Raw genomic sequence first — 27,741 nt, 5'->3', positions numbered from 1 at the left:
TTGATGAGACATGCAATCAAATCAAGATCCATGGTGCATTCTAGCGTTAGAAATAAAACAACTGGGCAAACCCTCTTGCTCAAAAACCAAGATATTAAGAGTAAATTAACAAAGTTATGCAAGCAGTCATAAGTAAAGCACTCCTGCAGATCATACCTGCACGTTCTTTCTAACATTTGAATCTTCAGAAGGCCCAGCAGCTGAAAGTCTCTGTAGTTTCTTCTCTGATCTCTTTATCAGACCAGTGATCTCTTGTGAAAGAGCTTCAATCAAATGTTGATCTTCTTTACCATCTCCAAATGAAGGCATTAAAGCCTTTGCATGAGCCTTGGCTAACTCAACCATTTTAGTTCGTGCACGCTGTACATTTGCTGCTATTTCTTCAGAAACATCCACCCAAGCTGGAGGTAGACCCACCGTAAGAGCGCCCTTACTGCAGCCAAAACATAATAACTTGTCTAGTAAATTTCACAGCACGACTACACGCCAGAAAAAGGAAGATGTAAAGCAGTAAAAGCTTTGACAAAAATAAAAAGGCCAAAAATGAAGAAAAACTAAACAGGAACCAATAGTTGCACTGTAATAACACTATCACATCACTTTAGACAGCCTTTGGATCTACCACAGCATTCCCTTGGTCTAACACCACCCTCCAGATGACCAATCTGATTGCTTACTTGAACTATCCTTCGCCTTTCATTTCGCATAATTAAGCTTCAATTTCTGTATGAATCAAGTCTATTTTTCCCATCACAATATTGAGAAGCAAGCCTAATCTACTTGCGGCCACTACAAAATCTACCGAAAACCTTCAAGAACCCCACCCAAATAAGGTCCCATCACAGACATAATTCGGACCAAAACCAAAGATGGAGAAACTGTATCCACTGCCCTCTCCCTTACAGCCATCTACATAGACCCAAAAGCTTGCAACTCTACGAACACATTCCAACTCATTTCCAAAAGCTTCAAATTGTGTTATTTTCTATTTCCAGAAAATGCAAGTGAAACTAGATAGTACAGAGAAGACCGGTCCAGGACCACCCAGTGCACATTCTGTGCACAGCCTACTCTTAACTGGCTTCAAGGCTAGCAATCTTCTTTTCATTCAATAAGCGGTTTAGTCGCATTCATCACTTATTACAAAATTTTAGCTTATATTACGAAGATGTAAGAGTTTCAAAAGGTACATTTGACATCAAGGCAAAGACTGGAAGTCTGCAATGGGCTGTAAACCAAAAATTATGAACTCCAAAAGATTTTCAAATGATATTCCATAATATTTTTTTTTTGATAAGTAAAAAATAAATATATATATATATATTTATTAACAGGAGTAACCAAGTACATTGAATGTATACAAGAAAACACATTGCCCATAATAGAAAGCCCCAAATGACCCAAAAAGTCCGTGAAAAGCAACCCAAAATACACCAAGTCCGACCCCAACCCCTTGTTTCCCGTAGAACTAAAACTCTACCCAAAAACCCCACCCCAACCCCTTGTTTCCTGTCTTCGCAATGCCCTCCCTTTAGACTTTCCTCTAGTTGAGCTACCACCCTTAGCCTTTGCCTCCGCCACCTCCACAGACTTGATCGATGGACTCCCGGCGACCCCATTGTGGGGCCTCCTTCGGCGACTGAGAGTTTTCTTATGTTTTTTCCGTTAACACAGTTAAGGGGCATTGTGATCTGAGCCTTTGCCTCCGCCACCTCCACAGACTTGATTGACAAACTTGATCGCAACTCAGCCTCTCGAAGCTTTTTGCATAAATACTTGACAGAATGAAGCCCTTCAGCTTGCGAAGCCCCTGCATCTGAAGTCGAAGGTTTGACATCATTACGGGTCAGCTGGTGTGCTTTTGGGTGGAATTGAAGGCTATTGAGCTTTTGCCAGAAACATGGAGGTCTTCATTAAAAATTGTGGAGAGGGGCAGAAGGGTTTGGAGATTTGTAGTGATGGGTCTTAGTGGTATAGAATGGCTAATGGCTACAGTGGAAGTAGTATAACAGGCAGGGAGAAATTAGGATTTCACAAAATACTTGTGTGAAGGAAACAAATATTCATGGCTCAGTGATGCTCCAATGAGCATGGTAGGTATCTAACTTTCACCGAATATGGTGGAGGAGGCCGGCAGAGTGTTGTAGTCATTCTTGAAGGGTATGAAAGGTCTGGGTTGGGAGAAGTTTGCTGCGGAATTACGCAGAGCTGCTGAAAGGTCAAGGAAGGAAAACCAAAAGAAGAATGAGAACATCAACTTGGAGGTGAATCATAAAGACCCAAGTACATCCATAGTGGCGAGGCGATCATATGTGGTAGCTCTGAAGACGGGTCATGCTTTGGGGGTTCAAAGTGAGGGGAACGGAGAAAGTGGTTTGTAGATTATGCCTCAGAACCAGCTTGTCGTGATGCACAATTCTTTAAAGGAGATGGAAACTCAATTTGTCGAGTTGAAGGTAGCGATAGCTTTCTTGTCTACGAAAATAGACCTGCTTTCAGTTGAAGGCAACAGGGTTGTAAAAAACATGACTAAGATAGACCCAAATCCTTTAAACTCATATAAAGGAAGATGGAAAATCGGATTCGGCCCTGTCCCTATAACCAGATCTAGGAGAGTATGGCGGGTCAAAAGGAAATCTGAGTTATTTGAAGTGGGTTCTACGTCGGGTATCGGCATAGAGACATCAGTAATGGAATGCCATTCGCCTCAGGTAACACATGATAGACTGATAGTCGGTATTACACCATTGGTCCTCGAAGAAACTATGGCTCCATCGTTGGAGTTGAAGGAAAATGGTGTACTGTCGAGGTCTGAAGGAGATGTAGGATCCGTTGAAGTTGCACATAAAGGGTTACTAGAGGTAAAGGGACTTGATGTCATACCATTAAAGAGAACCAATGGAGTTGCTGAGTAGGCACGGGATTTGAATATGGGTTTGGGGTTGGTGTCTTGTGTCAAGGAATGTCTAGAGTCGGGAGTGCAGCTCGACACTGTGTCTAGGGATAATGTTGCTCCCCTAGTCTCTCTTCCTCCAATAGTGTATTAGATTCTGCCTAAAGTTAACGAGATTCAGCAGTTTATGAGAATTTCACATGGAGAGTGTGAATACCAATTTAAAGAACTAATCATTACGATTGAGGCAAGCCACACCCTTGAAACCAAATATATATATATATATATATTTTATCAGTAAATAAATTTTTATTGATCAAAAGAGAGACAAAAAATGCCCGATTATACAGGACATATACATGAGCAAGTTTATGTCTAGTTTAGAGATACAAGGAAATCATGAAAAATTCTGCCATGAAAATCAATTACAATTGACCAATAGAGTAAAGTATTGAAAAACAAAATTCTAAGCTCTTCCATTGATCTCTCTTGATCTTCAAAACATCTTGCGTTCTGCTCCCTCCAAATGCACCATCATAGACAAATAGGTAATATCTTCCATATGGATGCAATTTGAGAGTTGCCCTTAATACCTCTCCACAAGGCTAAAAAATCACATACCCTTTCCGGCATCACCCACGCTAATCCCACTCGTGCTAAGACTTCTGTCCACAAGGACATGGCAATTTCACAATGTAGTAATAGATGGTCAACGGACTCACCGCTCTTTTTACACATGCAACACCAATTCATAGCTATAATGCCACGTTTCCTTAGGTTATCTATAGTAAGAATTTTTTTTCAAAGTGGCTGTCCATTAAAAAAAAGCTGCCTTTAGAGGTGCCTTTGTCTTCCAAATGCTCTTCCACGAGAACGGTTGAAACCAAATATATTTGAAGTTCAGTTCTTTCTTTTTATAACATAGATCGCAATCCTTCAGAAAAATTGGTATCTACTCCGAAGAATGATAGAAATAATTTAAAAAATTTAAATTCTGTGTTTTAGGGTGTGTGTCGATGTTGAAGTGAGTTGAGTTGAGTTGAGTTGTGATGATAAAATATTGTTAGAATATTATTTTTTAATATTATTATTATTTTAAAATTTGAAAAAGTTGAATTGTTTATTATATTTTATATTAAAATTTGAAAAAATTGTAATGATGAGTTGAGATGAGTTGAGGTACCTTAGTATCAAATTTTGTTGAAGCTCATCTCAATTACACTAAATAGAAGTCTTATCAGTCTCAGCTGACTAAGAACTTCGTTTTTATCATTTCCTAAAAAATGGAAAAAGAAGGACTTTGGATTGGACGTTTTATTTCTCTACCATAGACCGATTTTCTCAGCCGCAAAATGGGAAGGAGAGAGAGAGAAAGAGACCTCGAATTACCGGGGTCCTCAGAGTCAGTGCTGAGCGGAGCATAGGAACGATTCGGATTGAGAAGCGAGGTGTTGACCAACTCGATCACCGGACCGGCGGCGGAGCTCGTAGACGAATACGCAGGCGGAGAACTGGAAGGAAGCCTGACGCTCTTCAACGCATCCCTGTACCTTCTGAAAATAAGAGTCCGGTTCCTCATCGCCATGGAGAGCTCGGGATTCAGATCCGAAATTCAAAGGCACGGATCCGAGGAGGCTAAAACTCAGGGAGGTTTGGTCATGGCGGAGCCAGAAAGCGAAGGAAATCGAGAGACAATCGGAGGTAAAATGGAGACGGATGGTGGGCGCAACTGGCAAGAGAAGGCGGGAGGTGACGTGAGCTGTGAGACGGGGGAAGGAACAGCCGAGAAGTGACTGTCCCGTGCCCCGCAGAGTTGGAACAACGGAGTGGGGGTTTTGGAGAGGGTCAGAGACCGACAAATTACGAGGGGTTTCGTTCGGTCCAATTGGGACAGCCTCAAGTTAACCATTTAGAGCATCGGCATGCCAAGTTAAAAATTTAGTTAGAATCTTACATTTTAATTATAGTATTAGTTTTTAATTATTTGAGTTTATATTATATTAGTCATCTTAAAATTAAAATAATAATATTATATTATATATTTTAATAATATTTGACAAATTTTTTTTTTTATATTTTACAAATACACTTCATATATTTTAATAATATTTGATAAAAAAAAACTATATAACAATTCTTAAAACCAATAAATTAATTTTTGCCTACCCTTTTTCTTTTGCCAACAAGTAGAGTCATTAACTTTAATTTGTAGTACGGCAAGTCACTCGGATATACATTAACTTTACGCACCCAGATTGCTACATACATTCATAGCATTACAAACCAACTATTCAGTATTAACAAAAAAAAAAAAAAAAACTAAGAAAATTAAGATAGAAAATAAGTATATTTTTCTATTTATATTTTTATATTGTGTATTAAGTTGATAATGATAGAAAATAAATGTACCCTCAGTTGGAAACCTCATCATAAAAGAAAAGTAATTTGGCAAGAAAAATTACCAGAAAGGGAGGGAAATTGAGGAAAAATAATAAAAAACTCTTTTGTTCATTCAATAATGTCTCGCCAAATATAGAAAGTTACTGTAGCTCAAAACTAAAATGTATGGCTAAAGCTAGTTCAATGTAAGAAAGTATGGATACTGTAACTTTCTTCGGCAGTGCTCTTGCTATCGCATGTGAATGTTGTGGGATACTGTAACTTTTTTCGGCAAATCATTACAATTTTTTTTAATTCATCATAATTCAATTAATATAATTTAATCATTATAATTTTTTTTAAATTTTTACATAAAATATAATAAATAATTCAATTTTTTTAAATTATAAAATAATAATAATATTAAAAAAATAATATTTTAATAATATTTTTTTTCAATTTTAAATTTTCATCTCAATTTACTATCCAGACCTTCTTTAGAGTTTAATTATTAAGAAAATGTATTTTCAATTTTTTTATATTGATACATCAAACACATTACTACCTTAAAAATTTAACACTTATTCTTTCTATTTTTCAAGAAATAGCACTTTTTTATGATTGTTATAAGTTCCACACGCCATGCAGTCAAGGATCGTTCTAGAATTAAATTTTGAAATAACCTACAGTGTGGAGATCGGATACTTAAGGAAGCCTATTCGATAATATACAGCATTGCACAAAGATAGGAGGCTTCGGTTGCAGAGCTCATGGATCTATTTAGTGACTCTCCTCAATATCATTCTCTTAAGAGCTGGCCAAGACGGAGAAATTGACATATTTATAGATTCTTAAATATTGCATATGATTGTAGAGTGAATAGAGAAGTTGATAAGATGGTCATTGTTCAAGAAGGGGAGATTTATTGTAGTTGTACTATAAATTCCTTATGAAACATTCTATAAATACATGGAAGAACATATCCAAATAGGTTTAGATAGTGAGTTGAGATGAGATGAGTTGAGAAAAAAGTTGAAAGTTGAATAAAATATTGTTAGAATATTATTTTTTAATTTATTATTTTGGGATTTGAAAAAGTTGAATTATTTATTGTATTTTGTGTGAGAATTTAAAAAAGTTGTAATAATTATATGAGATGAAATGCTTTTTGTTTCCAAACCTAGCCTTAAGGCCTCCTAAACATTTATTCTTTTATATGGATAACTTCGTTAAGGAAGATTCTCACCTTAGATAATTTAAGGAAACGTCGGATCACTGTGTTGGATTGTTGTTATATGTGTAAGAAAAGTGGAGAGTTTGTGGATCACTTATTGGGTATAGATGTAAGCTTGTGGAATGATATTTTTGCTAGAGTGTGGCTTATTGGGTGATTTCACGAAGGGTCATTGACCTTTTATCTAGTTGGCAAGGCATGCCAGATAACTCTCAAATTGCAGCTATTTGAAAGGTGATACCGACGTGTTTGTGATGGTGCATATGGATGAAGAGAAATGGTCGGAGTTTTGAGGATGGTAAATAGACAATGGATGACATTATAATTTTTTAATACTAATTTATTCCATTGATATATTGTAATAGACTTTAATGGCATGCATGAGCCTTCGTGATTTCATTGTATCTTTAGACAATACTCATGTATAGGTGTTACTCTTATATATATCCTATGTACTTAACATCATCTATTTTAATAAAATTCTTATTTACTGATAAAAAAATTTATTTACATACCGACTTGTAAGACTTAACTCTACCTCGTTTGAAAGATCACACTATGCCACTCTACATAAGTTGCAACTTGCCGTTCGTTGATGTTTGATAGATTTTAAATAAGTGAAGTCGAGAGACAAAGTCAAAACATGAGAGGTCAAACTAAATATAAATATTAATATAGAATGAAAAAAAAAGATAACTTAAAAATGCATATAAAAAATACATACAAGTTTAATTATGCTAATTTGACTTGATGCTCTTTGAAGAAATAAAATTTGTAAATTATCGTACTAAATATTCCAGTAATTATTTCTCAATTTAAATTACTGGATAATCTATAAAGAAGTTATCATCTATTTTGCAACTTATAAATTCTCAGGGATCAAAGCATTGAGTTCATTTTCGTTATCAGAAATTACCCAAGATTTGTTTTCAGTGTGGTTGGATTCTTCATGGAGAGCAGGGGTGTCTGTCATTCCGTTTTGGTCAAGGAGAAGAAGCAGCTTCAGGTTTACAGTTTGGGCCCTGGCTACATGTTGAAGGCTTCCCAAGAGGACATGGCGGGAAGGACTCTGGGAAAGACAGTGGTATGATGGAGGCAGAGGCCTCCACGAGCAGTTAAGCAAAAGGGATACCGGAGAAGGGGTTGGAGAATGGACAGTCTGGTCTTTCCTTTTCTCATTCACAGAACCCTCGGTCCATGAAAAGGGGAGGTAACTCAGCAGCGGGAAGCACAAAGCAGTCTTCAGCAGATTTAGAGGGAAGAGACATTGTGTTGGAAATTGACCCTCTCTTAGTGGCGAGGGAGAAATGTTCACAGGAAATTCAGCAAAGTGTTGATTTTTTGGCGGATACGACAGATGGGCGGGAAATTGTTTTTGAGACACAAAATCCTGATTGGCCAGGGATAGGAAATTGGCCTAAACACGCATCAGAGCTGGCTTTTGAACAAATGGGCTTCAAAGCATTGGTCTCTAAGGCTTCAACGGATAGTACTCTAAAACCTAGAGTGGGGAAGAATTATGTTTCTGCTATTAAACCATTGAGGTAGGGGAAGGTCATAGATGGAAACACTGTGCTCATGTTCAAGGGATTCCTCTTACCCCGTCTGTCTCCAGGAGAGACAGATGTAAGCAAGGTTAGCCCTGTTCCCTTAAAAAAACTTAGCAAAACTCGTGTTGATGATAAGCTGAATTATAGTGATCATCTTATGGATTCGGCGGCAGCTACGAGTCTGTCCCTCAGGGCACAATGAGGTTTTTAAATTGGAACTGTCGGGAGCTTGGGAACTCCCAAACAATTCAAAGCCTTTGCTTGATAGTGAAAGATAAGTTGTCCGATGTGGTCTTCTTGATGGAGACCAAACTGTCATATGCTAAAGCTCATAGGGTTGCTAAGAGGTTCAGGTTTGATGGTTGTATTGTAGCCGAGGCCATAGGGAGGAGTGGAGGACTCATGCTTTTATGGAGACAAGAGGATCTTTTAGAGTTGGTTAATTACTCACAACATCACATTAATGTCATTGCTTTTATGGGCATCCAAAATCGAATTTAAAGAGTTAGACTTGGGAGTTGCTATCTTCTTTCAAGCCTGAGGATGGGGGTTGGGGAGTTATAGGAGATTTTAATGAGGTGTTGTACAAGGAAATGTGGGGAGGGGGGGGGGATCATAGAAGTGAAAAACTAATGGGCATGTTTAGGAATTTCATGGAGGAGGGGAACCTCTTTGACTTGGGATGGAGAAGTAATAAGTTTACTTGGTGTAACTGACATGAAGATGAGTCTTTTACTAAATAGAGACTTGATAGAGCCATTGCTAACTGTATTTGGAAAGCAAAGTATCGTAAGGTTTCAGTGGCGACCTTACTAGCCGTTTGTTCAGATCACAGTCCAATACTGCTACAATGCAGTTCAAATTGCCCTTAATTCATCACTTTCATACTTTCTTCAAGTATGAGGCAAGTTGGAATAAGGAGGATGGATGCAGTGCTGTAGTTTTTGAAGCTTGGCAATACAGAAATGGGATGGATAGAGTGATAAGTAAGCTGGAAACAACCAAAAATGGGCTTAAATAATGGAGCAGGAATTTGGCTAGGGACAGAACCAAAGCTATTAGGGACAAGACTCAGCCAATAAGTATTATGCAGAGAGGAGAACGACCTAGCAACATGCTAGAATAGAAAAGGTTACAGCAGGAGCTCGATTTCCTATTGGACAAAGAAGACACATGGTGGAGCCAAAGAGCAAAGAGACATTGGTTGATAGGTGGTGACAAAACACAAAGTTCTATCATGCATGTGTGAATTAGAGAAGGAAAAAAAAAACACTATCAATAGAGTTATCGATATGGATGGTACATAATTGAAAGGGAAGATTGTCATAGTAGAAGGCTTCAAGAGACATTTTTCTGCAGTGTTCCAGTCTTCACAGCCCAATTCAGTTTGTATTGATCAGTGTATTCATAGGATAGAATCAAGGCTGATAGCTGAGATGCAACAACAGTTGGAGAGGGCCTTTACAGAGAAAGACGTGGAGGTGGTCCTCATGCAAATGTCCCCTTTTAAGTCTTCTGGACTTGACGGCTTTAGTGCAGGATTCTATCAAGAACATTGGAAGATAGTGGGTCAAGATGTAACTCAAGCTGTTTTAGAATTTTTCAAAAAAGGGAAGTTACCAAAAGACTTAAACCATACTCATCTAGTTTTAATTCCCAAGGTAAATTCCCTTAATTCAGTACATGAATATAGGACTATCTCTCTTTGTAATGTAGTTTACAAACTGATTTCCAAAGTTTTGGCCAATAGAATGAAATGTGTGTTGGATAAGGTGATTTCTTGGAACCAAAGTGCTTTTATCCCCAATAGGTTGATTACTGATAACATCATGGTGGCCTATGACTTACTTCACATTATGCAGTCTAAACAGAAAGGAAGGGAAGACTCTATGGCCATTAAGTTAGATATGTCAAAAGCCTATGATAGGGTAGAGTTGGACTTTCTAGAGGCTTTGATGCTCAAGCTTGGTTTTGGCAAGAAATTGACTAATCTAGTGATGGAGTGTGTAAAGTCAGTTTCTTACTCTATTGTCATTAATGGGGAACCAGGTGAGGCCATATTTCCTTCAAGAGGTTTGCGACAAGGTGACCCGTTGTCACCTTACTTGTTTTTAATTTGTGCTGAAAGCCTCAGTTCTCTCATATACAAAGCTGAATCCAAGGGCCTTATCAAGGGAGTAGCAGTGATAAGGGGTGGGCTAAGGATAAACCACATCCTTTTTGCTGATAACTGCATAATCTTCTGTAGAGCAAAGCTGGTTGAGTGGCATCTAATCCATTTGCTTCAATACGAGAAAGCATAGGCCAAACTTTAAACAAAAAGAAGACTAGTGTTTTCTTCAGTTCGAATACTAAGGTGGAGACAAAGGACTTCATCCTGCAGCAAGTGAATGGCTCAAGGTGTAATAATTATAATAGATATCTTGGTCTCCCAACAGTGGTAGGGAGATCAAAGTATAATACATTCAAAAGTTTGAAGGAGAAGATTTGGAAAAAAGGATCAACAGTTGGAAGACCAAGCTCTTGTCCTCAACAGGGAAAGAGATTCTTATAAAGAGTGTTTTGCAAGCTATTCTAGCTTACACAATGAGTGTGTTCCAACTGCCAGTTTTGCTCCTCAAAGAAATTGAATCTCTATTGGCTAGATTTCGGTGGTGTCATAAAGGAGATGGGAGAGGTATTCACTAGAAATCATGGAGGTCACTGGGTTTGGTTAAGAATCAAGGTGGCTTGGGCTTCAGGGATCTCAGTAGCTTCAATAGATCCTTTCTTGCTAAGTAAGTTTGGAGGTTAATCAAGGAACCTAATTCATTGGTTTCTCGTGTGTTCAAACAAAATTATTTCCATAACTGTGATATAATGAAGGCTAAACTGAGAGGTTCTCCCTCTTTTATTTGGAGAAGCCTTTGGTCCAGCTTGGGTCTGTTAAAGGAGGGGACTGTATGGAGGGTAGGTAATGGAAATAACATAAAAATATGGAAGGACAAGTGGTTACCTAGTCCTGTGACTTACTAGATTCAAACTCCTATTAATACTCTTGATCCCGAGACTAGAGGGGAGGCATTGATAGAGGAAGGCAGCAGATCCTGAAAAAAAAACTTGGTGGCAATAGTGTTCAATGAGGATGAAGCCAAGCTCATCTGTTCTATACCACTTAGTAGTAGAGGATCCTGTGATAAGCTAATATGGGAAGGCTCAGAAAAAAGGAAGCTTCTTTGTTAAAAATGCTTATTTTTTGGAAACTATGTTGTTGAGTAGAAACTCAGGTGAAGTCTCAACAGGGGAGTATTAATGCGATGTGGAAAGATTTATGACACTTAGAAGTATCAAGAAAGATTAAATTGCTTATTTGGAAATGTCTCAATAATATTCTTCCTACTAAAGATAATCTTTTCAGGAAGAACATTATTGAGAGCAATCTTTGTCCAATATGTACAAGAGCGATAGAGACATCAGTGCATGTTTTATGGGATTTTTCTGCAGCAGTAGACGTTTGCGGAGGAGAGATCTGTATCTTCAGTAAATGGAAAAGGCACTTCTCTGATTTTCAGCTGCTATAGTTAGAGATGATTGTTAAATTGAATCAGGAAAGCCTTGAATTGGCCTCAGTTATGTTCTATCACCTATGGGCTAGGAGGAATGCTTTTATTTTTTAAAACTAGTTCATGCAACTTGGTACAGTTGCTGTAAGGGCTCAGGCTGATCTCTCTTTGTTTAAAGAGACAAACCATATTAGTATTAACAAAGCTGAAGGGTGTCATGGGAAAGGATCAACAGACATGGAAGCCACTTAATTGGCCTTATTTTAAAGTGAATTTTGATGCAACTTTTGACAAGGATAATGGTAGAATGGGATTGGGGATAATCATCAGGGACTCTGAAGGCAGTTTGCAAGCTTGTTTGATAGCTTTTAAGGATCATATTTCCTTAGTTTTTCAAGCAGAAAGTGCGGCTCTTCACAGAGCTATGGAACTTTGTATCGAGTTAGGATTGAGCCAAGTGAGTTTTGAAGGGGATATAAGTCACAAATTGTGTACATGTTTTGTAGATTTGGGTCATGAGGAACATTATATTTATAGTGTTTCAACTAAAATCTTAATTAGTTTTTTTCTACTGATTAAAATTTCTACTATCACTACAAGGAAAATGATTTTCACTGCGACACTTAATCGCCAGAAAAAGGCTAAAAATCACTGGAATTGACTTCTTCCTGTAATTTTCCATCGCCCCTGAGTCGAGGCGAAAGATCAGTATTTTTTTTTTTACATCAGCGAAAGATCAGTCTTAATTGAGAATTTGCCGCGAGAAAAAAAAAAACAAGCCACAAATAATCTAATTTTGAGGTGATTTATTTCACCCAAAAGTCCCAAAATCTCATCCACAAGAATGTTAACCATGATTAATCGTCGCGGGGAATAAGTATTTGTGGCGATTTATACCCGCGGGAAATAATTGTCTGCCGTGAAAGTTGATTGTCAGGAAAAGACTGGGTCACAAAAAATTATTTCCGACAAGTTTTTCTCGCCGGAAAAAGGTCCATAACAAGATAAAAAAAAAAAATGCACTAAACATGATACCTAAAACTAGAATGGATTCATAAGAATTAAGCAAAATTCTTTTTTTTTATTATTTTTTTGTTTTTTATAGGCACGATGTTAAATCCTTTAATATTTTTTTTTATAAGTACTAAAAAATTATATTCTTAAGAATTTTTTGATAAGTAATGAGGAATACCAATGATGCAACATAATTACAGACTGCAAAAAGTTAAAAGTAACATGTTTACTAGACGGTTTTATCAACTCAATTATCATAGCGAACACAATTATCATAGCCAATAAAAGAACGTGGATTACAAACAAGTAAGAAAAAAATATGACTTTAGCCCTGAAACTTGAACACTTTTCTCCAATAATTTATATCCAAACTGAGCTTGGAAAGGCGAATGGAGATTAAGAGAAAGAGAGAGACTCATTGGCGTGGAGAGGAGGCGAGAAGGCGGCAGTAGATGGACGAACAGTGTGAGGAGGGGCATTGATCTATGGATAAGCTGATCTTAAAAGAACTCCTAGCAAAATTAAATATAGAAGTCAACATAAAAGTAGAAAGAGCATTGATTAGTGAGTAACCTTAATTTTAAAAAAATGCAAGATTGGAAATTATGATTCTCCAATATCACACAGGCTTAGTCTACATGGCATTCATGATTCTAATGTCACAGAGGTAATATCACAGAGGCTTAATCAGTAATGATATGTGAAGCACATGAGACAAAACATCTATCTCCCTAATGTTCATCAAAAGTTACAGGAGGCAAAACATCAAATTTCAGTCTATTTGGGTGTGTATAAAGTGTACACCTTACTTAACCTTCTTCACCATTAAGAAGACCAAGTGAGGAAAGGTTATACTAACATCACTGATGGCATCTTCAAAATATTGAGCTTCTACTACCATCAAGATATATATATATATATATATATATCTATCATTCAGTTCACCAAGAAAAACTAAAGTTCCAATAATTATGACGCAAGAGCAAGATTTCTTTTAAGATAAGAACAACTAAAAAAATTACTTCAGCATCATTATAACCACACTAATCGAGATATCTCCAAGCCATTGGGAACCATATTTACAATATAGAGAGGATCAAGACCCATTTTAGAACCAAAATCAGAGGATCCTCTTCGTGTGAGAGTATGAGACAAATTTGGACTCTAATCAAGCTATCATCTTCTTGTAACAGAACCCATAAACCCTAATTTTTAACCACCTAGAACTTCATCATGAAAAAATAATAATTTTTTTTTATAAGTAATCAAGGATATATTAATAAAGATAGGCAAAGAGGGAAAAGAGAGAGGGAGAGAGCTTACTTAGATGGAGACCAAGTAGAGGAGGTGGCAGAAAACTTTTGTCTGCGGCGGCACCACGGTGGAAGAGAGAGGGATTGAGTGAGATCAGTTATAGATATAGAGAGAGTGTGTGAGAGAGAGAGAGAGAGAGAGAGAGAGAGTCACCTTAGAGGCAAGGAGACTACGGCGCGGCAGCAGGCGGTCGTTGGTTGATGTGAGAAGAGGCAAGTTTATAATTTCATAGAGAGAGAGAGAGAGAGAGAGAGAGAGAGAGGGTACTGGAGATGGCCAACAAGCCAAGTGATTTTGGGGTTTCCTCGTCGAGATTTAACCTAAGACTTTTTGCGGAGACTTTATTTTTGCCGCGAAAGAAATATAATATATCAGTCAGCATCTCAGTTTTGTTCTGCATTATTTGCGGCAATTTTAGTCACCGTAAAAACTCTTAATTCATTTTTCGACAACCACCATGTCGCCACGTAACAAAATAACATTGCAAGCCGATTGCATTTGCATCAGATTTATTTGCGGCAACAAAAATGTCGTTGCAAAAACTTTAAATTATGGCGATTTTTCATTCTCTCCAGAATGAAAACGTGGCTACAATTAATATATGAGTTTTTGTAGCTAAATATTAGTCGCCAGAAAATATTTTGGCTTCAAAAACCCAAATTTCTTGTAGTGTATAAAATTTATCCGCAACATTACATATTCTTATCAATTTTAAATAACTAGTAAGTCTTTAAGAATAAAAACAATTAAGAGTTCACCTTGGCATTGAATATGTCCAGCCTATAATGGTGCACTACTATATATTATCACTTCTTATTGATAATGGATTTCACTGTCATAACTTTTACAAATTGGCATCACTCTTTTTTATATATATATATGTATATATATAATATCCCAACAACTTTTTCTCAACCTTTGAATAACTTGATTAAATTCCTAACATTCAAAACGTGTTGAAATTTTGTTGTAAACATTGGCAAAGAAGAATATCAACAATTTCCATAACTTCATTTATAAATTTAAAGTAAGTATTAATTCATATGATATGATACTATATATCTCATTATTAGTTGATGAAGCATCCGGGCCACGTTGATTATATCATGAGTTTCTATTACCAATAATACTTTTATGAATTGAGCAAGCGGGACCAAACATTTTTATTAAGCTATAAATTGACAAAAATAATATTAGAAGCCAACCCAACAGCACCAAATTACAAATAACATAGGACTTAAAAATAAAACAACCAAACCAAATGAAGCCAAAGGATAGTTTGGAACTCCCCAAACTCCAAATACCTACTGCAGTCATGGTAGTTCCATTAATCATACATGTATTATCTCAAAAAAAGACCTGTGTAGCATGGGAAATATTTTACTAGTCTCAAACTCCTCAAAATCCAATTCTGGGTTTTCCTGTACTTTCCTTTTGATTCCCACATCCCCGACCAAATTTTATGTATATGTCTTTATTTCTAGCCTCAATAAATAATGAATTCCAGGGCATTTCAGCAAGTATTTTGAAAAAGTCTTCTAACTAGAAAATCATGTGCTTGAAACCAAATGACAAAAACCATTAAGAACCCAATAGTCAGTTGGTCAAGAAACACAAGACTACTAGCCAATCAAAGCAATCCCATGATAATAAAAATATCTAATTTAATAAAAAATCAATAACTGATACAAAATCAAAATAAAAACAACCCTTGTCATAAATGCACTTCATAGGAAAAAACAAATTGCACTTATATTTTCATAAGTACTAAGATCCTATTAGAAAGCCCATAGGAACATAACTCAGGTAGATAACTCAAGTAGACGGGATTCATTCAAGATAAAGGAATGGGAAAAGCAAACATATGTACAAAATCTGTCCAATTAAGACCCAACATCATTATCATGCTTTTTAACTCCACTACAACTCCATCATTTAATCCCAACACTTCAACACAATCCATCTCCATCCAAACATCATACATTAACACCAAACATCTCAATACAATGCATTTATGTAGCATTTAACAAAGTCAAGCATAATTATGTAATTACAAATATTTCTATGCTCATTGAACAAAAACTAGTGTAACCAAGGAGTAAATATTGAATCTGTCCATTACATAACTATGATACAAATATGAAATTACTCTTGAAACCCATGAACATACTATTACTAAATCTATAGACCACTTAAACTCAACATACAACAAACTAACACAATCCCATAGCTTCACAATCTCAACCATGGCCTCCCTTGATCCATGAAATCCAACACCACAACACAACTACACACTTAATCCCATCACTTTACAAATACTATTAACAATCAATAATCCTATAAAAAATGAATAGAACACACATATTCAATCCATCATCCAATTAAATTCAATATGTAACACAACACAAAATACACATACTAAATCCATAGTCCATTTAAACTCCACACACAAAAAACTAACACAACTCCATATCTCAAAATCTCCATGCTCTACCTACAACTCTATTTCCCAACCCTCACACTCACTATATTCAATCAATAGGCCCATTTCAAATCTTTACAACACGCATATTCAATTTATCATCCATTTAAACTCAATGTACAACAAAGCCAAATAATCAATAGCTTCACAAATTTCAAATCGATACTATAATCATGATTCACAATTTCTAAACCTCCACAATCACAACCAAGCATACATACACACCATACCCCTTTATCACTTGACATAAGCTAAACCAACACAATCATATAGCTCGAAAATATTCCAACCTTCACATCACTATTCTTAGTTCATTGAAACTAATACATTCAATATATAAATTTGTTCATATCATTTATACACCAATCCTAAACACAATCAGAAAAATTTATAAGCTTTATTCATGGCTCAATATAGTTCCAACCAAGTATAACACAACTTGCCTATGTCCAAGCATTCAAATACAATATCATTTAATCAAGTGTAATTATTAATCTAAGAGATAGGGAAATGGGAATTATACCAAAATTTAGGGGTTGGCTATAGGTGGAACCAGAGGCTGCGTGGGCGAGGAGAGAAAATATTGCTATTGAAACAAAGTGCCTCTCATCAGTGGAAGAGAGGGGTTGAAATGGCGTGGCACACATCGGTTGGTGGTGGCTTCCACTAGTGGGTCCGAGTTACAGAAGGGCATCTCCATGAGGGATCACAGCTTCGTGGTTTGTGGATGAAGGAGACGTTGGGGCTGGGCGCAACTAGGTGGTTCTGTGCGACAGACAGCGGTTGAGTACGATGGAGATGGAATCTTTGGTGAGGAAAGGGGCGTGCGATTGTGGCTTGTGGGTGGTGTTCAATGCAAAGGGGTCTGGTTGTGGTGTTGTGTGATGGTGGTGGTTGGTTGTGGCTGGCGTGTTCGTGGTGGTTGATGGCGTGGGTGGCAGCTGAGAGAAGGGAAAAACAGAGGGAGAGATTGAGAGAGAGAGAGATAGAGAGATAGAGAGAAAGAGAGAGAGAGAGAGAGAGAGAGTCCACTACCGTGCGATGGGTGATCAGAGACTTACCGGCATGATGAAACTGCTATTGACAACAACAGGGACTACGACGATGCAAAGGCGTAGCGAGAGAACAAAGAAAAGAGCTGGAGAGAGAGAGAGAGAGAGAGAGAGAGAGAGAGAGAGAGAGAGAGGTGGGTGGGGGGGGGGGGGTTCATAGCATATAGGTATCGAGGGGAGAAGAAAGTAAAAAGGGGAAATTATTTAGTACGTTTTGAATTTTCCCCCTATTTTTGTTTCAATGGCCTTCTGTGGCAATGGAATCTCGTTGCTAATAATTTAGTAGTCACCGCAAATAATTAGATATCCTCAAAATATTTAGCGACAACTTAATGTCGTTGTGAAAGATAGGTTTGTTGGCGAAAACTATTTGCGGCGATATCATTTTCGTCGCAAAAGTAAATGAATAATAAAAATTAACTTTTTGCGACAAAATTTCTTTCGGTGTAAATAATTTGTCTCAAAATGTCACTATTTGCTACCAAATATAACTCGTGAGACAAAATTCTATCCTAAAAATTACTATTTGTTGTAGTAATAATTTGATTTGTAAAATTTAAATTTTAAGATTTATTTTCTAAAATAAAATAAAATTAGGCCGTCATATAATAGAGTTATTCTGTCAATTACAAATATGAGATGACAAACGCACAGATGAAATTTTCATATGTTTGAATTTTTAACGGTGTTTTTGTTGTAAATGCTCTGAGCTGAGTATATAGAAAGAATATTATAAATGAGAATTTGGAATAAATTCTTAAGCTTTAATATAATTTATTGGACTTCTGTTGAAATATTGACCTGTCTTTTTAAAGTAGAAAATGATAGTATGACTCTAAATGCATTGTTCACTCATATGTTTTATTTTATTTTTTTTATTTTATTAATGGTTAAGAAAGTGATTATTAGTGAATTTGTATTTATATTTTATTTTTTTTAATGGTTAAAGATATTTAAAAAAAAAGCAAAAAATAAAAAATAAAAAAATAAAACATTCCATTTGCATTCATGCGCATATTTGGTGTAAATATTGACCTATCATGTTAAAATAGAAGACTCCAATGTCAGTAGTGCTCCAATTACGATTTTTAGAATCTGATTCAGCTTCATGATCACCCACAGATCACAGACCTCGGATCCAGTGGAAGAATGAGCCTTTTCTTTTACTACCTCAGAATAATTTAATGAACCATTTAGAGAAAGACGATCTAGATTCAATGAATAACCCAGCAAGCTCAGTGATCATCAAGTAAATATATCTCAGTGATCTGATCACTAACGCACCAGTACATATAATATTATTCATGTCAATTGTATGAATATGTACGTCGCTGTACTGGACCCGCGAGGCCTCTGTCTCTCATCATGTGCACTACACGCCGCACGAGTCAGTGGAAAATTGAAAGCTTATTATGTATACGTAGTTGATGACGATGGGAAATAGAACCAACGCGAAACGTTGGATACAGCGAAATATAAATACCCATGCACTTCCGAACGAAGCTTTAACTCACCCTTCAACTCCGGCCTGCCTCCCCTTTCCGCTCTCTCTCTCTCTCTCTCTCTCTCTCTCTCTCTCTCTCTCTACTTAAAACTCAACTGCCCGATCGAGTTTCCAACTCCAAACTAATAAACAAGCGACAAAGCAGGTGAAGAAAGATTCGTGATCTTCTGCTAGGACTCAGCTAGTTGCTCGTTTGGAAAAACTGCACGTCAATTATGGCAGTGGAACGCGCTTGTAAGGCACTGCATGGGCTGAAGCCGGCCATGTTAATGGTCGTGGTTCAGCTTAGCTTTGCTGGGGTGAATGTGTTCTACAAACTGGCCGCAAATGATGGAATGAGCTTGAGGGTTATCGTTACCTATCGCCTCATTTTCGCTGCTGCTGTTGTTGTCCCTCTCGCTTTCGTTTTTGAAAGGTATGTGTATATATTATATATATATATATATATATGTATGCATGTATGAATAAATTGACTCTCTTTAATTAATGTTCTTTTCTGTTGCAATCCATCGACGTGATAATAAAATTCCATCCTAGCTCGTAGATTAATGCAGGGCGATGCAGGAAGTTTTAGAAAAAAAAATCCAGAAGTACTTGATATTCCATTAGACATGCAAACACAAACACACACACACACACACACACACACACACATATATAAACAGAAAAAAAGGAAGATAGTACAAAATCTGAGTAATTAATTATTCCACCTGCGTATGCATCTAAATTTACATCTAAATTTACACATGCCATTGGCAGGAATAGTAGGCCAAAGTTGACATGGATAGTACTCTTCCAAGCATTTCTTTGCGGGCTATTAGGGTAAGTTGCATGCATTTTATTTTACCAATTGGTTCGGATCTATTTGATTTTCAGCTGCATGCATATACATATAAAGGGATCGATTTTGTTCCCTAATTGCAGGGGATCATTATTTCAAAATTTATATATTGAAAGCTTAGCCTTGACATCAGCAACATTCGCATCAGCCATGATGAACTTAGTTCCTGCCGTTACCTTCATCCTGGCCGTCTCTTTCGGGTAGGATACCTCTCTCTCTCTCTCTCTCTCTCTCTGCAGTCTGTAGTAAATCCATGCACCTCATGAGTAAACTTGTCAAAAATTTAATAACTTTAATGTAGGTAGATAAATTAAATAGCTCTTTGGTTTTTGTTTTCTACAACAAATTTAAGCATTAGTTTTTGTCAATATGTTAACTTGCAGCTTGCTAAAAAATCCGGTGATTAATTAGAGCTTGTACTTGGTATAATTCTTTACTTTTGAATAGGTTGGAGAGGCTGAGTCTAGGGACAATTGCAGGGAAGGCTAAAGTGTTGGGAACATTAATGGGAATAGGTGGGGCTATGCTCCTCACCTTCTACAGAGGGGCAGAAATTAACATATGGTCTACTCATGTTGATCTATTGCATCACGGCCAACATCAAACCGGAGGACACTCGGCAGCATCCCCAGAATCCGAAAATCTTCTTTTGGGTTCTATATTGGCTCTAGGAAGTTGTTTCTTGTTTGCCTCCTGGTTAATAATTCAGGTGACTATATAAAAAATATTGCTGTTTTTTTTTTTTATCAAAAAAAATTTCAGGACTCTTTTGCTCATTCCCACTTAGTATAAATTACTGATGATAAATTTCTCTTAAACAGACTAAAATGAGTGAGAGATATCCATGTCCCTACTCGTCCGCAGCTCTGATGTGTGTGATGGGAGCTATTCAATCTGCTGTCTTTGCCTTATGCACGGAGAGTGATTGGAGCCAATGGAAGTTGGGCTGGGATATCAGGCTTCTTACAGTCTCTTACTCGGTACTATATATCCTTATGAATTCAAAAAGAAAAAACAGAAGAGAATACCAGGCTAGCTAGCAGATACAAGCTGCTGTCTGTGTGTGCAAGGCTTGCACGCACAAACTCTGACTTAATTGGGTGTGCAGGGAATCGTAGGAACAGGACTTGTGGCGACTTTGATTGCGTGGTGCGTGAACATGAGAGGTCCTTTATATGTCTCCATCTTCTACCCTGTGATGCTTGTTGCAGTTGCCATCATGGGGTCTTTACTCCTGGACGAGAAGTTGCACCTTGGAACGTAAGTTTATATATATATATATATAATGAATCTTAACCTAATATTACTATATATCTGCATGCACAGAGATTCCTAGCTAAATTCTATTCACTACTTTGACATATATCTTTTTTTTTTCAATTAGTCTGATTTTGCATTTTTTTTTTTTTTTATAAAAAATGACAGAATATTAGGATCTGTGCTGATTGTGTGCGGGTTATACGCGGTTTTGTGGGGAAAAAGGGAAGAGACCAGGAAGAAAACACAAGTAGCAAGCTGCTGCAGCTCCCCAGAATTAGATCAGTCTGCATTGACTGATATTGTTATCACCTCTCCAGCTGATCATCATCTTCATAACAACAACACCACCAATATTAATCAAATTCTTAAAATTACTGAAACCCAGCTGCCTCCAGCCTCTCATATTGTTATTGCTCTCAGTACTACTGCCAATTCATTGGAAAAGTAAAACCGATCGAGATCATTAATTACTTACAGATCAGGAAAAAAAATGGTATGGAATTGGAGACTCGCTTGCATGCATGTATGTATGCATTGAAGTTAATTCTTTCCCATTGAAACTTGAAAGGATATTAAGACAAATTACATGGGATCGACAATAATTAATTATGTTTTGTTTTCCTGAAAAACAATTGTGTACTCTCAAGTACTACTTTGGTAGCTGTATTGACTATATTTATCAAAACAAGACGGCCACGGGCTCGACTTGCCTCCTTAGTCTACGGGAAGGTAAGCTGTCTGGGCAGTGTGGAATTGTATTTGTCTTTCTCCATTAGCATTCTGTATTTGATTCCTGGTCGGAAGATAAAGACATTAATCACTATTTTGCTCTAAAGGGCAGGAGTTAAACTCGTAAACCTGGGCCCCTAGCCTACGTCGTACTATGCTTGTTGTTTTTTGCCATGTCATTGCTGCCCTTGTTGTCGACATCCGTGTTGCTAATGTCCGTGCTTTTCACTCCATTATTCAGGAGGTCCATATACTCGCACTGTTTTCCGCTAGGGAGGGGTTAGGACGCCTTAGGCCGTCCTACCTCTTTAACCTCTGAGGAGGTAATTTCTTCAAGCAGCTGTGAGCCAATTTGTTCTTTATTGTAGTGGGAGTCAGGGTAAATATTCAGGCAGCCTAAAGGTCGTGCCCGATCTACTCCGCAGGAGGGTCTGAGTGGCCTATGGCTCGACTCATCCTTGTTACCCTGCAGGGAGGTAAGTTTAGGAGCAATCTACAACTAGACCCGCTCCTGCTCGTTGACAGCATGTAGCTCTCTGTGTGGTGCTTTTCCTCCTTGGAGACTTTGTTTATGTCGGGTAGTCAAAAGACTAGGCATGCACTATATGTGGGAGAGGTCGGGATGCCTCAAGTTAAACCTGCCTCTTTGGTTCCCCAAGGAGGTAAGTTCTTCAGATGTGCGGGGCCGGTCCGCTCTTTCACTATGATGGGAGTCAGGGTAAGTATTCGGGTAGCCTAAGGCCGAGCCTGCTTTCCATTACGAGAGGGTTCAAGCAGCTTTTGGCTCGACTCGCCCTTATTATCCTACGGGGAGGTAATTTTTTCGAGTAGTTTGAGGCTGAACCCACTCCCGCTCATTGACATCACAAGGAAATGTAAGGTTTTGGGACAGACTGACGCTGAACCCACTCTTCTTTCGAAACGGATGTCAGGATAAGCATTAGGGCTGCCCAAAGGCAGGGCCCGCTCTCCTTAGGCAGGGAAGTAATTTTTTAGGGCAGTTTACAACTGGACCCGCTCTCACCTGTTGATGCTTACGAGGAAGACAAAGTCTTTTGCTTTTAGGTAATTGAGGACTAACCCGCACTCCACCACATGAGGGATAAGGCAACCTCTAGGCCTAATTTTTCCTATGGTATCCCGCAGGGGTGGTGAGTTCAAACAACAATATAGTTGGTCCGCTCTTCACTGGGATAGGAGTCAGGGTAAGTTGTTTGGGCCGCTGGGGGCATGACTCGCTCTCCATCGCTGGAGCAGTAGAATAGTCTTTGACCTAGTTTTCCCTTTTGGTTTCACGGGGGGTACGTTGTTCAAGCAGTTTGAGACTGGACCCATACCCGCTCATTAATATCGCAATGAATGTAAGTGTTGGGTCAGGCTGGCGCTGATTCTACTTTTTGTTACGGTGAACAGTTTGGGCTGCCATGGGGCATGACCCACTCTCCATTGCAGGGAAGGTAAGTATTGGGTCAGGCTGGCCCTGATCCCACTCTTTGATGCAGCGGAGGTTGGAGTAAGTTGTTCAGGCCGTCGGGGGGTATGACCCGCTCTCCATTGCGGGAGGGGTAGAACAACCTTAGGCCTAGTTCTCCCCTTTGGTCCTACGAGAGGTACGTCTTTTGGACAATTTGTGACTGGACGTGAACCAGCCTGTTGACTCTCGCGAGGAAGGTAAGCCTTTATCTTTGGGTCACCGAGGGCTGACTTGCACTCCGCTGCTAGAGGTACAAAGCAACCCTTTGGCCTCCCGTGTGGGAGGTAATTTATTTAGACAATGATGTGGCTAGTCCGTTCTTCACTGCGATAGGGGTCGGGATAAGTTATTCGGGTTGTCAAGGGACAAGACCCACTCTCCATCATGGAAGGGATAGAATGGCCTTCAGCCTAGCCCTTCCCTTTGACCCCGCGAGAGGTACGTTGTTAAGATAGTTTAGGACTGGACCCGCTCCTGCCCGCTGATATCCCAAGAAAGGTAAACATTAATTCGTTGATGACTTTGTCGTTGTAGATTTTGTTAATCATAGATTGTCTTGTCGGCATTTTGTTGATAATATGAAAGTTTGAAGTAGGCATGTTGTACTATCTTGGAAATTTTCATTTTTTCATTAAATAATAAGAATTTACAAATTTGAAATGACATACTGCAAATAAGGAGAAATAGAGTTTTCGGCCGGGGAGCTTTATTTGATCTGTCTTTTGGGGCCATGCACCCTCTCACTCCCCCTCGAGCCCGGCAGGACAAGTTGCAAACGAAGGCCTGCCAAGGCTCTCCAAGCGGCGCATGGCCTATTCTTTCCCAAAGGTGCCATTTGAGATAACCCCACCATCCTTCTGCTTCGGCTGTTAGACGTAGCATTCTCTCCAAGACCTGTTCGTCTCAGATTTCTTCCACTCTTTAGGGAGATAAGAACTTCATCTTAAGTTGGTAGGTTGATGTGACGGCCTGCAAGTTGTTGAGGGTAGGCCTTCCAATGATGGCATTGTACGATGACGAGGTCCTCACCACTAGGAAGTCGACCACGACAATGGTCGTGCAGGGGTTGCTGCCGACGAGGACTGACAGCATGATGGTTCCCACGAGTTGAACCATTCTCCCGAAGAAGCTTTTCAATGGAATGGGGGCCATGTACAACCAAACAACATCTATTCCCATTCTGGTGAAGGCCTCCCAGAACAGGATGTTTGTAGAACTACCATTGCCAATGAGTATTCTACGGGTGGTGAAGTTGGCGACCAACATAGTCAGTACTAGGGCGTCTTCGTGGGGGTACAAGACCCCCTCCTTGTCAGCCTCCGTGAAGGAGATGACCGGGGTAGGCTCACCCATTTGATGCTTGGCAGGATGGTACTCAGCCGAGTACACCTCGTGGTACCGAGCCCGCATGGCGTGGGCTTTTTTGCTTGAGGAGGAAACACCCCCACCCGCAAATCCTCTTGCTATGGTTCGAATCTCTTTGAGTGGAAGTCCCCCCGTGGTGGTGAGCTAGGACAATCTTGATGCGGCCCCTCGCCGGTGGTCACTGCTGGGGGTTGTCTTCCCTCCTGCGCCGGTCAACCTGGTCTCTACTCATTTCCCTCAACATTCCCCTTCTTTCTTGCTGCAATTTCAGTGCCAGGGGGTAGTGCTGCCTTGTCTGCTCCACATGTTCCCTCATCCCTTGATGGGAGAAGCAATCCTCGGTGTTATGCGAGGTGGACCTGTAGTACATGTAGTAGCGGCGTGCTGTACAGCAGTGATCCTTTCCTCGGGCGATGGAAGTGTCGGCCTCATAGAAGGTGAATGTAGGCTGGTTGAACCGAGGTCCCAGTCCCCTTGTCAGGACTTTCGCCCGCCTCTTATCTTGTGAACTCTTCTTCAACTTCTCGTGGGCTTTAGTCTTAGTCGGGGCTTTCACCCTCTTCTTTGCTCACTTCAACTCTTTCCTTCTTGGCTCCATCAAGGCCCGGAGAGTGTTCTCGGCATTTTTGAAGTTGTCAGTCTAATCCATGAACTCCCCCAATGTCCTGGGAGTCACCCTTGCCAGTTTGACCATAAGTTGGGATAGCGATAAAACCCCTCTTAGAAGAGCTGCCAAGGTTATCTTTTCGTTTTGGTCATCAGTGGTCATGTGCTCCTTGTTAAACCTGGCTAGGTAGGACTTTAGGCTTTCATCCTCCCCTATGTGATGGTGAGAAGGTACACCGCTAGGCGCTGCCTCCTCCGACTCAACATGAACTGAGTCAGAAACAATCTGGCTAGTTTGTCAAAATTGTCTACGAATCTAAGAGCCAGAGACCCAAACCATGCGTGCCAGTCCTTTTAGGGTCAACGGGAATGCTCTAAATGACACCTTGCTTGGGAAGCCATGCAGTGTCATATGAGTCCTGAAAGTTTCTAGGTGCTCAAGATGGTCCCTTCCTCCGTCATACATTTCCATGGCTTGGACCCTGAACTTTGGTGGTAAGGGCACAACCATCACGTCCTCCGTGTAGGGTAGACCAGTGTTTGTGAGTAGTTGGTCCACTGATGGTGACGTACCCACCTTCCTTACTATCTCCCCATATTTTTCTGACTACGGAGTTCGTCCTACATGTTCTTCTGCTCCACCTCCCTATTTGGTCCAGCTCGTGTGTTTCGGGACCCCATATGCTCACTATCGCTAGATTCTACTTCCTCATCCTGTGCCTATTGAGATTTTCTGAGTTCCTCATTTTCTTTACGAAGCGTTTGCACCTCGTCGGTTAATTTCGTCACCCATTCCTCCATGTTTTTCAATCTTACTTCCATGGCTTCTCCTGCATCTCTTCTGAGCTGTCCGGAATGAATTGTCACAGGCATGTGAAATACACGTAAGATCTACAAGGATCCCATAGATAGCGCCATTTTTAACATCGTGTTTCGCATACCTTTGGGTCAGGTTTCGACAACTCAGGTCTTCATGAATGGGCCTACAAAAGATATGAGGGGAAGACAACTAGGATAGGGCGGCCTTAGGGCTGGGGAGTCTCTGATGTCAAAGTTAGTAAATTCTCTTGGAAGTTTGTAAATAAGTGAAAAAGTCTATGAATCAGATAGACTTTCTCTTACCTGAAACTTGCTATTTATACTATAAGTTTGGGGGGATAGATCGTTTTTGCCCCCATGAAGTCAGTGTCTTTTGTACTATTCCCTTTGTCAGAGTTCTTTAATGCGGCGTAACTATGCGACGACATCATTAATGTGGCTTGTAGCTCGGGTAGTGGTGCTATTAATGCAGCATGATTTTTCAATTTTCCTCTCTCAGCTAGTATCCTTGGTGGTCCGTTGATGCCTCTCCTGTCAGAGGATCGAGGGTTTCCTGTACATTACGCCCACCATACGGGCAAACACTCAAGAGTTGGACACTACTCCAGGGGTTTCCAAGTCAATGAGTCTCATCCCCTGCAGCACATTCCCTCATGCAGGTTGCGTCTAAAGGAGCCTTCCTATGGGTTGGGTTGAAGACTTTATTCATTCTGGGTTGGGCCTTCGGTTCTAGTTCTCTTAGTTGTTATTCTCAGGCCCGTTGAGTCTAAAGGGGTGGGGTTAGGGGAGGGGGGGAGGAATCCCCTTACACATATGATGCTATTGCATTATTAGTTATTGATGAAGCATCCCCACGTTGATTATATGGGTTTCTATTACCAATAATACTTTTATGAATTGAGCAAGCAGGACTAGTAAACATTTTTATTAAGCTATAAATTGACAAAAAGAAAATTAGAACTCGACCGTGTATCTCCAACTTATTGTAGTTTCTCATTTGATTGAGTCCTGTATTGATATCAAGTTTATCACTTGCAATCAAATTGGAGTTTTTATTGCTTGAACATGAACACATAAGTTGTCCTTAAGTTTACAAGAATTCAAGCTGATATAAAAAACAAACAGTTAACTTGGAGAAAAGTTGGTAGATATATAGGAATTACGTATTGCAATCAGAGCTAACGATTGTTAAAGTTTGCAGTGTTAAATATTCTAACATGAACATTAATAATCGGATCTTCGATATTCTATAATCCACTATCATAAAACAATAACAGTTAAAATACGTACATTTGTCCATTACAGATCGATGAAGAATCTGACCTGACTATGAGAGAATGATCGTCAGGCAACTTAGCCTCACAAATATCTCCTGATGAGAGGCACAATGATGTTGTAGGTAAGAGCCATTAACCCCTCAATACTATTTATAGACTTCTGGTCATCAAGAAATCTAGAGACTTTATGTCCCACTGTGATTAGAAAAAGAGTTGTTCTTATCTCACTATGACTCATCAATTAAGTGATAACAATTGAACTATCTTAAACCCATTAGGATATTGGTGTGTGAGACATTGAGCTTAAATAAAACTTTTACATGTAGAGCATTCATCTCATTTCGCATATTATTAGTATTCATCCTTAATCGGTCTTGGATGTTTTGAATATTAAGATTGTGATGAG

General features: G+C 38.9%; 2 protein-coding genes and 1 long non-coding RNA gene across 3 annotated transcripts in view; 2 read left to right on the top strand and 1 right to left on the bottom strand.

The window, feature by feature from the left end:
- LOC121259212 (syntaxin-41-like) overlaps positions 1-4,723 on the bottom strand; it is a 6,719-nt gene extending 1,996 nt beyond the window's left edge. The window contains 2 exon segments of the mRNA XM_041160719.1: positions 157-433; positions 4,273-4,723. Of these exon segments, the coding sequence (XP_041016653.1) occupies positions 157-433; positions 4,273-4,478 (483 nt within the window). The 5' untranslated portion in view covers positions 4,479-4,723.
- On the top strand, positions 4,622-27,741 carry LOC121259214. The gene is made up of 5 exons (XR_005939535.1): positions 4,622-4,737; positions 6,156-6,159; positions 7,769-7,775; positions 24,599-24,607; positions 27,731-27,741. It is a non-coding gene; the product is annotated as an uncharacterized LOC121259214 (long non-coding RNA).
- Positions 19,033-21,716, top strand: LOC121259210 (WAT1-related protein At1g68170-like). The gene is made up of 7 exons (XM_041160717.1): positions 19,033-19,379; positions 19,724-19,786; positions 19,889-20,005; positions 20,253-20,514; positions 20,627-20,785; positions 20,914-21,065; positions 21,231-21,716. Exons 1-7 carry the CDS (start codon positions 19,180-19,182, stop codon positions 21,511-21,513), a joined length of 1,236 nt encoding a protein of 411 aa, XP_041016651.1. The 5' UTR covers positions 19,033-19,179; the 3' UTR covers positions 21,514-21,716.

This window comes from Juglans microcarpa x Juglans regia, chromosome 4D (genome assembly GCF_004785595.1).
Source record: "Juglans microcarpa x Juglans regia isolate MS1-56 chromosome 4D, Jm3101_v1.0, whole genome shotgun sequence".
Taxonomy (NCBI): Eukaryota; Viridiplantae; Streptophyta; class Magnoliopsida; order Fagales; family Juglandaceae; genus Juglans; species Juglans microcarpa x Juglans regia.
Note: the sequence above shows the minus strand (reverse complement) of the source record. Positions and strands in the feature narration are given on the sequence as shown.